The 13,165-nt window shown below is 42.3% G+C and overlaps 1 protein-coding gene across 6 annotated transcripts in view; it reads right to left on the reverse strand.

The window, feature by feature from the left end:
• The window catches only part of LOC134041457 (attractin-like), a 125,014-nt gene that overhangs the window by 57,142 nt on the left and 54,707 nt on the right, over positions 1-13,165 (reverse strand). For all 6 annotated transcript variants that reach the window (XM_062488289.1, XM_062488287.1, XM_062488288.1 and 3 more), the window contains exons 10-15: positions 10,842-10,996; positions 6,872-6,956; positions 5,276-5,496; positions 3,969-4,090; positions 3,317-3,455; positions 1,157-1,338 (exon numbers count right to left, since the gene is read on the reverse strand). In XM_062488289.1, coding sequence (XP_062344273.1) covers positions 1,157-1,338; positions 3,317-3,455; positions 3,969-4,090; positions 5,276-5,496; positions 6,872-6,956; positions 10,842-10,996 — 904 coding nt within the window. The remainder of the gene's footprint in view (positions 1-1,156; positions 1,339-3,316; positions 3,456-3,968; positions 4,091-5,275; positions 5,497-6,871; positions 6,957-10,841; positions 10,997-13,165) is intronic.

Below are 13,165 nucleotides of genomic sequence, written 5' to 3' on the forward strand. Positions count from 1 at the left end.
CTTTTTTACACTTTTAAGAAATGTAAAACTTCTTAACACAGTGTAAAGGTTTAAACACTGAGAGGGGAGGGTTACTGTGTGTCTTTAGGAATTTACTCTGCAGTCAGCTATTGGAATATCCAGAAACACCTGGAGCTGTCAAAATCATGTACTTTTACAGTATTCCAGGCTTAGCTTCCTCGTTTTACAAAAGATTTAACAAACAACCTTGCTTAAACTGCAGCCTACCCTTCTTTGGCTAAAATGACTACCCTCTAAAAAAATTATAATGGGAATCAAGGCAGAGAATGAATGAAATGGGTGTTCCTCAGACAAAACAGAAATGGGAGTTCTTGTTTAAGCACGGGAATATGTCTCATAAGTACTGAAGCACATTGTCCCTTGAAAAAAAGCAATCTTATCACCTCCAGCCTCATTTTTCCTAGAGAAAATGCTTCCCAGAGTGGCCTCTGGGACCCAGGAGTTGTTATTCTGATGTGCCATCAGGCCACAGCAGCTTTCCAGGCTAATCCAGGATTTTAGAAGAGATGCACAGCATCGTTCTTTGTCAGGGCTGTAGCACCACCTACATAACCTGGCCTAAACATCTCCCTTCTTCTCCCAGAGACTGGAAAAAATATGTATGTATTTCACTGATGCATAAAGAGGGAAAAATTCCAATTCACTTCTCCCTGGGCCTGACAGAAAAGCACTTGCAACTAAATCACACACAAATAATGCCAAATAAACCAAGCAGCTCTGTGGAATGAGAAGGTGACATTTTAAACAGCTGCTTATCTGAGTGGAGTAAATAACTCAGTACTTCACATTAAATACCTCCAGTGCCCCAAAGGGACTTTTATTTATAAAACATTGTGTACAGATCACCAGAGGGCTCCTACTGCAGTCCTATATTCCACCGGGGAAACGCAGGTGTGATTCAGGTGCAGAAAACGGTATCTCTAAGGCACTGTGTATGTTTATATTTATCTTTCCCATTTACATTCTTCACAATTTCAGCTCAGAAGCACCCAGAGGGTACAATGAATTCCAAAAGAAAATCAGTTGGTTTTGGTTAAGAGGCATTTCCATTGTGTACAGAGCAGACAATACTTCAGAAAGGACTCCGCCACAGCCACAGATTTATTGGCAAGGGATGTACAAGAGAAGCACTCACCGAAGACTGAAACTTCTGCACCTCCTTCAGAACAAACTCCACCTTCTTCTGGGTGGTGAGAGAAGCCAGTAAAGCACCGTTGGATCTGCAGGACAGTTTGGCATGATCATAGTTCTCCTTGGCATTGGTGATCTTCAGACAGGAGTTGCCAACCAAATGCCAGTTTGCTCCGCAGATATTTTCTGGGAGACAAAAGGGGCAAAGAAAGTAAACCCAGAGATGCAGGTGACCATCCCAAAAGCCAAAGAAGTAAAAGAACCATGAAAAAACATAAGCCCAGGTGGGCAAGAGGCCACTGGAGGCCACTGGCCCCTGGGCTGTGCCAGCTGCAGGGTGGCAGCAGGGCCAGGGCAGTGCCCATCCCCTGTGCTGGTCCTGCTGGGGCACCTCCAGTGCTGGGGCAGCTCTGAGAGCCCTGGAGGGGCTGGAGCGTGTCCAGGGAAAGGAACAGAGCTGGGAAAGGGCTGGAGAATTCCCGAGGGAGCTGGGAAAGGGGCTGGAGAATTCCCGAGGGAGCTGGGAAGGGGCTCAGCCTGGAGAAAAGGAGGCTCAGGGGGGAACTTGTGGCTCTGCACAACTCTCTGACAGGAGGGGACAGCTGGGGGGATTTGGGATCTGCTCCCAGGGAACAAGGGGAAATGCCCTCAAGTTGTGCCAGGAAAGGCTTAGTTTGTGTAATAGGGAAAATTTCTTCCCTGGAAGTGTTGCCAAGCACTGGAAGGGGCTGGCCAAGTCAGTGGTGGAGTCCCCACCCTTGGAAACGTTCAGAAAATGAGCAGACATGGCTCTTAGTGCTGTGGTTTAATGCCATGGTGATGTTGGGACAGAGGCTGAACTTGATTATGATGATCTTGGAGGTATTTTCCAGTCTTAGTGATTCTATGAACCCTTCCACTAAGAAATACCTACAGCCCCATCTCAAACCAGTATGACAGAGCTGTGCTCAGAAATGTTGATACATAATAATATTGGAGGAGAAGGAAATCTGTTTAGGGGATCTGAAGTCCAACATCAGCTTTTGGTTATCTGCAGTACACAATCAAAGCACGTATTACTATGTTGAATAGTAAAACTGTGGTAGGAAAAAGAGGAAAAAAACCCACATTTGTATTTTGTTGGTGTCTTGAAGCCACTTATTCATCCACAGTTGTCAGGGGACCTTTTGGCAGGAGTGGGCTGTTGTGCTAATCCTGTCCACAGCATGAACTTCCAGGATTAATCCCTGCTTCAACTTGAGCACAACCTCACTACTTAAGAACTCTTTACACTCTGTGATTAATTATTTCCCTTCCAGAAAAAACTGATGGGTATTTCCAGTGTGAATTCAGATTTAACAGACAGAAAACTCTCAAAGCATCAAAGTTTTCAGAAGAGCTTTCTACACACATAATCAGGTCGTCCCCCTTTCTATATCAAATAAAACAGACCAAGTTCTTTATCTCACTAAAAAATGTTTTTCTCACTTTTACTGATCTTCTTCAAAGTCTCCTCAATTTTAAACTGTTGCAGACTGGCAAACACCAGACCTAGACATGTCCAGACTTACCAGTTCCTAGAGGAAAGCTTTCCATGTCCATTAAAATATCCTGTCTAATGGGTTTTCTCCCCTTTCTCTATATTTTATTACCTACAAATGTTAATCACTGAAGATCCTGTATTTCTCTCCCAGTCATTGGGATAAAAAAAATAAATTACTGCAATGGAACTAATAACCAACTGCTGTGAGCTCCAATGAAAACACTCTAACAGGAGAATTTTCCTTAAACATCAGGTGTTACTTGCCTCATTTGTCCACTATGTGGCATTATGCTTTTGCACCATTTTAGTTCCTAAATTAAATAGCATGCATTATTAAATCTAATATCTTGCAGAAACCTATTATCAACAGCTTTTATCAAATGAAAATGGAGAGATGAAATACAGCCTAATAATTATACGAGTGATCATAGTTCTCTTCAGACAACTGGGTCTAAAAATATTCCAGCAGACTTGCTGGATTTACTACAAATTAAGTTTCATACCAAAGCTAGTATGGTTAAACAACACTATTTGCTCCATTGTAACAATAAAAATTACAGATTTGGGGATAAAACAAAAAAATTTAAAAACCCTCAACAATTTTGGGAGTGGGTGAATTTGGGTTATGCCACCAGTACCTACCTGGCAAAGCAATGCACTCCTGATTCCTAGGTTCCCACTGACAGTTTTGATCCATGGCACAGCTTTTACAACTCGTCTTTTTGTTACAGTAGTAGGCAGGATTATCCTTAGGGCAATTGTCATAGAGAGTAACAGGAACCTAAAATAAATAGCATAGATGAAGCTTTTTTCAATATCCAAGCCACGTGGGATAATAACAGCCATGATTGCAACACTACATATCACAGTTCAGCTCTCCAAAGCAATTTATATATCCAAAACCTGTGGAATTGGGCACAGCCTGAACTGGTTATCCATGATATTCCCCCAAAACACCACCTGACATATCTTCCATACTAAAGATTTTTATTTTTATTTTTTTTTCCCCCTAGGAAAAGCCCTATTAATATCAAACCCAAAATCTGATTAATGAATAATCATACCATGGCAAAATCTCCACATCTTCTCCTGCCCACAGCTATCGCCCTAAATTAATTGGAAAATTTCATGCAAAACCCTTGGATCAAATTGAAAAAAACCCAAGCATATAGCACTTTTGAGCTAGACATGCACTGGGAAGAAAGAAACAGGGATCCTAACACTGACAGATGAAAACATGGACATTTGCTATTCCAAAGGGCAAATTTAAACTAAAAGTGTCGAGAACCATTACCTGTTCCTCTGTGCAGTTGTTGTGTGCTGGGATACACTGGTCAGAACACCACTGACAGCTGTTTGTGTTGGCTGTGCAGCTGTAGCAGTCTGTAATCTGATCACATTTTTCATTGTCTACAACTATTAAAGAAAAAAACCTGCATGACCAAAAACAGGCATTTCCTGACAGAGCTCTAAGAACTTGATTAGTTACAGCAAAAGATACAACCAAACAGCAGTGCCAGTAGATTTTCTGTTAGCAGCTAAAATCAGGTACTTTCATGTGTTTGAACTGATAGAAAATCACTTTTATTTACAATAGCAATCATTTTTGGTGCCCAAGGAGCCCTAAAACACACCACCAGAAAATAATGTACCAAGACATGGAAGCACATGAACTAAGATACATTAATGCCCAGGGAAATGATGCCAGACAATATTCCATAAGGACAGTGGCCATTTCTCACCACAGACCCATCTTCCTGCAAGCCTGGCTTTCAAGTGGAGCATTTTCATGTGAAGCTTGAACTTTTCATTCATCTTGATAATTATTTATTCACTGTGTTTTGTGAAAATTTATTGTACATTGAGAGCCCAGCAAGGCAATGTCCCCTTACATCAATTTCCATAAAATAATTAAAGGCTGGACATCTGTTGCAGAATCAAGGGTTGTATAATCAATTCAGAACTATGAATGTATGAGGATAAAGTTGCTTAAAAATATCCTAAGAGGAAATACAGAGATCAGACCTTAAAATATTAATTTATTTTATCTGCCTCCTCTATACAAAGAATCACAGAATCTCAGAATGATTTGGGTTGGAAGGGACCTTAAATATCATATGGTACCAACCCCCTGCCAAAAAAAAAAAAAAAAAAAGTAACTTCTCCTAAAGCAGTGTTCCTGCTGTCTCTTTTGAAGAGTGCAGGACAACTCCACCAGATCCAGATGCCCTTCCTTGCCCTGTGGTGCTCTTCAGCAAATTCTTGGCTCTCACAAAGTCAGTTCTCAGAGCAAACATCTACAGACTGATGGTCCAGGCCCAATTCCTGGCTGGTGATGCTTGTTAGAGATAGAAAAGTAAGTCCAAAAGTAAGGGTAGGAAAACAATCTCATGAACAAGCAGCTTCAGGAGCAGGAGAGAGAAACACCTCCACATCTCCTTGACCCCAGGTGAGAGGAAGGGCCCCCAGGACACATGGAAGCACAACCACAGCCCCCATCTAAAACCTGACCCTGTAGTGGCATACAATTAACACAGGACAGAATTTGGAAAAAGACTGCATGCCTTTCAGAAAAGGGAACAGGAAGAATGTGAAACATACCTGGCTTGGGAGGACAGTCTTCAAAGACCTTTTGCTGCTGCTCCACTGTTGCATTTTCCCAGGGGATGCAGCCAGGAGGGCGGGGAGCCCACACACATCTGACACCAGGACCTGCCCGCAGGCAGGACATCTCATTGTCAAAAGCCTCACATCTCTCAGGTGTGAACTTCAGGATGTCACTCAGGAGGAGGCTGTTGAAGCCTCCAAACACATACATGGTGCTGGACAACATGGAATTAAAGAGAGAAAAACACAGCTGTTTTCATGGACAGAGTACTGCTCCAGGTAAATGGGATTTAAGGTGTGAAGGAAGTGCTTTATTACATGCCAGCATATATAAATCCAAATAAATAGCTCTCGATTAAGGGAGGCACTAAAGAAAAGGTCAGACAAATTCAACTGTTTCAGATAAGCCTGAGAGAGACTCAACACAGAGCCAAAGCTATTCAAGGTCATCAGCTGATTCAAGGTCCTTCAGCCCAAACATTGCAGGGACCTGATCAACATGATTATATGTAAAATTCTGCAAAAATGTGGGATCCTCCTGTAATCTGCAGTGACAAGACATGGAAGAAGGCTAAAAATTGGGGACATGGTATCACAGCATTAAACCAGAGTTCAGAAACTGTGACAAAACAATTTGGTGCTGTCCCTCTCTGCTCCTCTGTAGGAAAACCACACTTTGCATGGCTAGCAACAACTGAGCAGAGTCATTGTGTCAACTAAAAAACCCCGAACAATGCCCAAAACAAATAATATTTTGTAGGGGGAAGAGTGGGGGATTTCAAACCTCCTTCAGTATCACAGCTGCACCAGGCAAAACATTAAATTTTAGTAGTTACAAGAAAATGTCACACAAAAATTCTCTATGCATCTGTGTTTGTCACTGCACCTTTAAAAATAAAGTGAAGAAGGGCCAAGGCGAAGTTCTGGTTGAATAATAGGTATTTTTATTATGATTTTCATTCCATTTTAGACCTCCTATAAAATTGATTTCTCAAACTTGGTTGCACTGATTTAGTAACAGCTGTTCATCTGGAAAGAGGGATAACACTACAGTCTGTAAGGCTTAACAGCCAAAATCTCACCTAAGATTTCACCTAAATACTGGACATCATGTGCCTGGGGAAGAGCAGCCCCATAGCATAAGGTGTGTAAAGTGAAATATGGACAAATTTTAAAAAGCATGAGTGAAATTCAGATTTGGAAATAAATGTTGTCAGTGCAGCTAAGAAATAAATGTGAGATGCACAATAATGTACAAAATAAATAAAAATATAAATATATATATAAATAATGAAAAAAATTCAAATTATTGAAAATAACTAAGTGAGCTTAGTTTAGCCCAGTGAAGAAGGGCAGATGGGAACAGGTGAATACTGAAGACATTACAAGACTGAAGATCTGAAAGCTTTCAGAGATTCACAGAATTGTCTGGGTGGGAAGGAACCTTAAATCCCCTCTCAATCCACCACCTGCCATGGGGGGCACCTTCCACTAGACCAGGTAGCTCCAAACCTCATCCAACGTGGCCTTGGGCCCTGCCAGGGATGGGGCGGCCACAGCCTCTGTAGACAAGGAGCTTTGTGCCCTTACCTGTTGTACAGCACAGCAGAGTGCCCAAACCTGTTCACATCGTGGTGCAGGGCCGGCCGGGGGAGCACCGACCATCGGTCGCAGGCTGCGAGGGAAAAAACATTTCAGAAACATTTCCCTGGATAATGAAAGAGAAGTCCCACAGCACCTGGGTTCCTCCAGAACCATCCCAAAGCACCTGCCATGCTCCAGCAAAGCCCTGGAGGGACTGCAGCACGCCCAGGGAAGAGAATGGAGCTGGGAAAGGGGCTGGAGAATTCCTGAGGGAGCTGGGAAAGGGGCTGGAGAATTCCCGAGGGAGCTGGGAAAGGGGCTCAGCCTGGAGAAAAGGAGGCTCAGGGGGGAACTTGTGGCTCTGCACAACTCCCTGACAGGAGAGGACAGCCGGGGGGATTTGGGATCTGCTCCCAGGGAACAAGACAAGAAGCTGCTTTTCCTCCTTTACTAGTAGTATTTTTCATCATGTAACAAGTTCAGGTTTTATCTGTTTATACATGAATTCTTTCCAGTTTTGCCTCAAACCAGTATGACTGAGAACAGAGGCTTATCTTCTTTTTTTATTTTTTCCCACTGCCATTATGTTCCTAGAGGGCAGATATCCATGTTTTTAAAAATATTTTTCAGTCATTATAGCTCAAGGATTTGTGGCTGTTTCTCTCTTTTAATACAATGTTAGATTGTGCCATCTTTTTCTATTAGCATAAAATTTATAAGTTCTACTTCATTTTTCACTTGGTTTCTCAGGTAACTTTTTTCCTTTGGGTAGCACGGGAGGAAAAAAAGCAAATTAAGAAACATGTAACCCACTGAGCAAAGGAACAGAAGTAGGAAAAGTCAGTCCAATTCATAACACTCAAACTTCATAAAGGGAATTGATCACCTTGGGGGCCAATACCCTAGAGGAACTTGGGTGCAATTTATGCAATTAAGACAGAAAAGTCAATCTTCTGTAAAGATCTCAAATACTCCTCAGAGCCCTCAAATACTCCTAAGATTCTTTAATATGAGATAAAATCATTGTGTCATGGGCTGGCCCTCTGGAAAAAGAAAAAAAAAAAAGGAAAGCCCACAAACCAAACTAGTCCGTGGATAAACTAAAAGGGCAAAGAATAACAAAGTTTTAATTTTTTACTAAATTTAATTGGAGAATTGTGGATAAAACAACAGATGCAGAGCAATTTTGCTCAAGAGTGCTGATAAAGAAAAGACAGAAGACGCCGTTAGATTTAGTACTTCGATAAATTATAATTTTGAATTTTATTTTTACATATCATTTGCCCCATTTTCAAAGAATTTAACCTATCCCCAGCCTCACTCCCAAGCCAAGCATGACAGTTTCAATTTTTAATAGGAGACTTCAGAGAAACTGGAAACCAATTCACAGTTTTTTAGCCCTCAAGTTGTGTGTTATTTGAGGCCAAGTAACATGTTTTTTCTAGATTAATAGAAGGCCAGGAATATTTTGCTTTCTAAGCTTCTTTCCCAATTTTAACCAGAGATCAAGTATTGGCAAAACAGAGTAATTCTGAGACTACAAAGAATCTTCTCCTTCCTGACTTAACCTAAAACTTACAATGCCAGGATTTATAAAATATACTGTTCAAACAGAACATATCAGCTACAAAAACTTCCAGCCTCTCCCTGTGTTTGTCATCAGAATCAGAATTTTGATGGGGTAAATAGAAGGGTTTTAGTTTCTCTTCTCTGGGGAGAAAAGACCAATTAAAAGTAGCACCTTTACAGAAGTAGCAGGTGGAGGGTTAAGTGAGGTATTTTTCCACCCAAAGCTGCTGCAGAGCAGGAAACTTTTTGACAAAGGCCAAAGAGACCAGTTTTGGTGATAGCAAGAGCTAACTGGCCATTTCAGTGTGCAGAAAGTACAGAAATACTGTGAGACAGCTTTGCCCAAGAGCTCACCCAACCCAAACATCAATCTAAAGGCTTGTCCTGAGAAATGAGAGTAACACATGCATACAGCTGGACTGTTACCCTGAAACCTTCCCAAACTTGGCAGCACCTGGACAAGTGGGATTGAATATGCCCCAACCTAGTCAAGTAGAGGATAAAGGATAAGAAACATTCAAGAATTTTTATTGCTCACCCCCAGCACACATCTCAGTGCAAGCTGTTAGCATTGCCTCACACAGAAAAAAATCTGTATGTCCTCCCAGTATTCAGTGCACGTGCTCCAATTACTTGGAAATTTGAGGAGGGAAAACCAGAAATATTTGATTACATAAATAAAATTAGTTACCACCAAAATAAGTTTAATGGCAAAGGTTAAGGAGAAGACCTGGGTTTGAAGCATTTGTTTCAGACTGGGTTTAGTTCCACTCCTCTCCAGTCTCCCAACCATCACTGTGATCATTAATCAATCATGATGGCTAAACAACAAGATGTAAAAGTTAGTAAACCAGCCACTGTACTATAAAAGTAGGGAATAAAGATAATTATTAATCCTCTCCATTGAAGGCTCTCAGTATCAACTGACCTTGTTTGGTTTTCTCCTGGGTAACTTGTGCCTTGGGAACACCAAGGCAGAGGTAACAGGGAGGGTTATATGGGCTTATTCCCATGGACACCAATGGGAGCATGACCAGGGTAATTAACTACTGCAGAGATCATGCATGAAGAACCACTGAAAACATGTTTCTGCTGTGACACAAATGATGAAGCACCAACCTAATGCATTCCTAGTCACATGGGATAAGGAAAATCATGCACAATGGCTCCTGCAATGAAGAGAACAGAAGTGGTCTTACTTCTGAAAAAAAGCTGCTCTATTCAGGCTGAGTCCCTTTTCTAAGGAATGAGGGGACTCAAGAACACCTCTCACCCATCATGTGAGGTAAAATCAATGTAAGCTTCACATGTCAGTGTATATCTGGTAAGAACTGGGAATGTTGACTACATCACTCATGTCATGTAACATGAACCTGCCTGTTACCTGAAGTGGATCAAAATGAACATCACTGTTGGCATATTTTGTCAAATTAATGCAATTTGTGTTTTATATGTTTTATACCTAACAGAGTTGAACAGGTCAGGGCAGAGAGCAGAATGAAGAAAAGAGAAAAATCTATCACTGTTGCTACCAGTTTAAAAAAATCAAACTGTTCATGACTGCCACAGAATGACAAAACTTTCTGGGTTGGATGGCAGCATAAAACAACCTCATTTCATCTCTGAGCCAGGGGCAGGAGCACCTTCCACTAGACCAGGCTGCTCCAAGCCCCATCCAACCTGGTCAAATACCTAATTTTAACTCTTCAATTAAAAAAAAAAAAATTAAGTCAAAATAAAGCTAGCTAGGGGGACACAAAGATTCCAGAGGGATGTGACTAGAAATTGCAGGAGGCAGAATGGAATAATTGCTGTAACAGAGAACCAAAGGACACAAGGATACCAAACCCTGATGACTTAAGTATTCACTTGCATTTTCCTCTCACAAACCAGGGGTGAGGTCTTGGTGGACAGTCACTTTGAGATTTCAGATTTACAGGATTATTTCAGAGAAGCCACATTTAGGGCAATTCTGAGGGCACAAGGTGAATGTCAGAGTAGAGAGTGGTGTTTTTCCCCAATGTGAATTATCTGGGTGCATATGTACCTTCATTACGTAATTTCACCTCTTCTTTCCTTGCTCTTCTTAAACTCAGTCTCTGGAATCTAAATCTACAAATAAATGCTGCCCTCTCCTGGCTATTGAAACTCAGAAAATCCTACCGAGTAATTTGGCTTTATTATTGAAAAAAGCAGAACTGCTGCCATCTGTAACTGGAAATCACTGCACCTCATTTGCTTGGAATTTTGTAGCAAACTAATGAGCCTTTCCTGACTGCACATCCCTGTGCCCAGCACCATTTGGGATAATATACCCATACAAACCAGTCATTTTGGAGACAAACTGAGGACAGCTCCCCAGGAATAGCCAAGTATTTGGGGGATTATTATTTCTGCAAGAACTTACCAATATCATAGGCCATAAAATCCGAAGAAAAGCACTTGGCTCCGTGGCTCATGGAGGTGTCATTGTGAGTGTTTCCTCCAAACACCAGCATGGTCCCACTCACTATCACAGCTGTGTGCAAGTAGCGAAAAAATCTGCTGTCTTTCAGAATAGTCCTTCAGAAATAAAAATATATGTATTAATGAGACTGCTAAGTACCTGGCAAAGGCAAAACACTCCATAAATCCAAGATGAAGAACATTTTGAGGGTGCAGGGAGGAGGGTGATAGTATCTACTTTTCCTAATGAGGTGCTTACCAATTATATTGCACACTGTTCAATTCCATCTGTAATTCCATTCTCATCATTCCATTTGCTTTGCCAATTAGTAGAAGAAATATCCATGAGAGCCTCTTTCTAAAGGTATAAATCTTCAAATTATCAATTTTTCCCCTAGGGATTCTCAAGATTTCACACTAACCTGTCTTTTGAATATAGTCACCCTGGGAAGATACCAATATTTTGTAGTAAATCTGCTTTTATGGCAACCCAAATAATTCTTTCACACTGGGCAGCATCTATTGCTCATGACTAAAAATTCTATTTTAAGGAAATCTATACAGCTCCTAAAAAAGGAGACCTGCAGGTTAATACCTGCACAACACACTGGATAATCGGTGACAAAATCATGGGGAAGCATTAATCAAACTCAACACTGATCTCAACTTTAACCAGTAGGATTGATGGCACTGAACACAGAGGGTCATCTTTTAGAGGATTTTCCTACTTTTCTGAGAGGATTTGTGCTGAAGGAGGGGATTCTGCCCCTGTACTCAGGTGAGACCCCACCTGCAGAACTGTCCCAGTCCTGGATCCCAAATTCAGGAGGACGTGGAGCTGCTGGAGAGAGTCCAGAGGAGGCCCCAGAGCTGCTCCAGGGCTGGAGCTGCTGTGCTCTGGAGCCAGGCTGGGAGAGCTGGGAATGTTCCCCTGGAGAAGGGAAGGCTCCAGGGAGAGCTCAGAGCCCCTTGCAGGGCCTGAAGGGGCTCCAGGAGAGCTGGAGAGGGACTGAGGACAAGGCATGGAGGGACAGGACACAGGGAACAGCTTCTATTGGAAAAGGGGAGTGGGCTGGGATCTTGGGAAGGAATTCCTGCCTGGGAGGGGCTGGGCTAGAATTCCCAGATATGCTGTGGCTGTCCCTGGACCCTTGCAGGTTCCCAAGGCCAAGATGGACACTGGGGCTTGGAGCAACCTGGGATAGCAGAAGGTGTCCCAGCCCAGGGCAGGGGTGGAATCAGTTGAGATTTAAGGTCCCTTTCACTAAGGGACAAGTTGAATATGTGGTTAACATGCCTGAGGGACAGGGTTTGTTCCAGAGGGACCTAGAAGAGCTCAAGAATAGGGCCCACAGGAAGATAATGAGATCTAACAAGGAAGAGAGGGCCTAACTCACTGAAGAATAAAGCAAAGAGTCTATGACACACACGCACACAAAAAAACCCCAAATAAACAACAAAAACAAAACAGTAACAACAAAACAGTAGAGATAGAGATGAACATACAGTCCTATATTCTCCACTTGTTCAAAAGGGCTTGCCAAAGTGACAAAATGAATGTGACAAAAGAAAATTGGTGCTGCAGGAGCTCAGAAGAACATTGTCACATTTGTTAAGTTTCTGCCTACTCAGCCAGATTTGTCCACTCCAAGCCTAAAGTGGAAGATGAAGTTAATCCAGAGAGGAAGCATGTTTCAGATGTCAAGACAGACAACTGACACCATCACCAGTCCTTTATTAAAAACTTTTTGTGCTTTTACTCAGTTGAGTCCTCTCAGGCAACTCTTGACTCCTGTCTTCACCATACCACACAGCACTGACTCCTTCTCTATGCAAGTTTCCTTCTTCCTTCTGCATGACTGGCTAACCCCAAGCTACCCAGCCACCTAATCCTGTCTGTCCCTCCCACACTATCTCCTAACCCTGCCTGTCCCTTGTACAACCACAGGTCCTCTCCTCCTCACAGCACAGCCAGCAGCCTCCATCCCAAACCCCAGCATGCCCTGAATCCCAAACCCCAGGTACCTCTGGCCCAACTAGCCCACTCTTTTATAGCCCCATCCTCATTGGGCAGGCAAGGCTGTTTCTACTCCTTGGTAATCAGTACAGCTGTAAGTCCTTGAGGAAAATTACCTTCTGCACTATCCTGACAAACTATCTTCCCACAGAAGTGGGGTTATTTCTGTGTGTACAACTGAGTGGGAAGAAGGGGGGTTGGATATTAGTCACTTATTACCTTCCCATCAGTACAGACTCACAAACAGATATTGCAGAAACACAAGCTAT

The sequence above is a fragment of the Cinclus cinclus genome, chromosome 2 (genome assembly GCF_963662255.1).
Source record: "Cinclus cinclus chromosome 2, bCinCin1.1, whole genome shotgun sequence".
Taxonomy (NCBI): domain Eukaryota; kingdom Metazoa; phylum Chordata; class Aves; order Passeriformes; family Cinclidae; genus Cinclus; species Cinclus cinclus.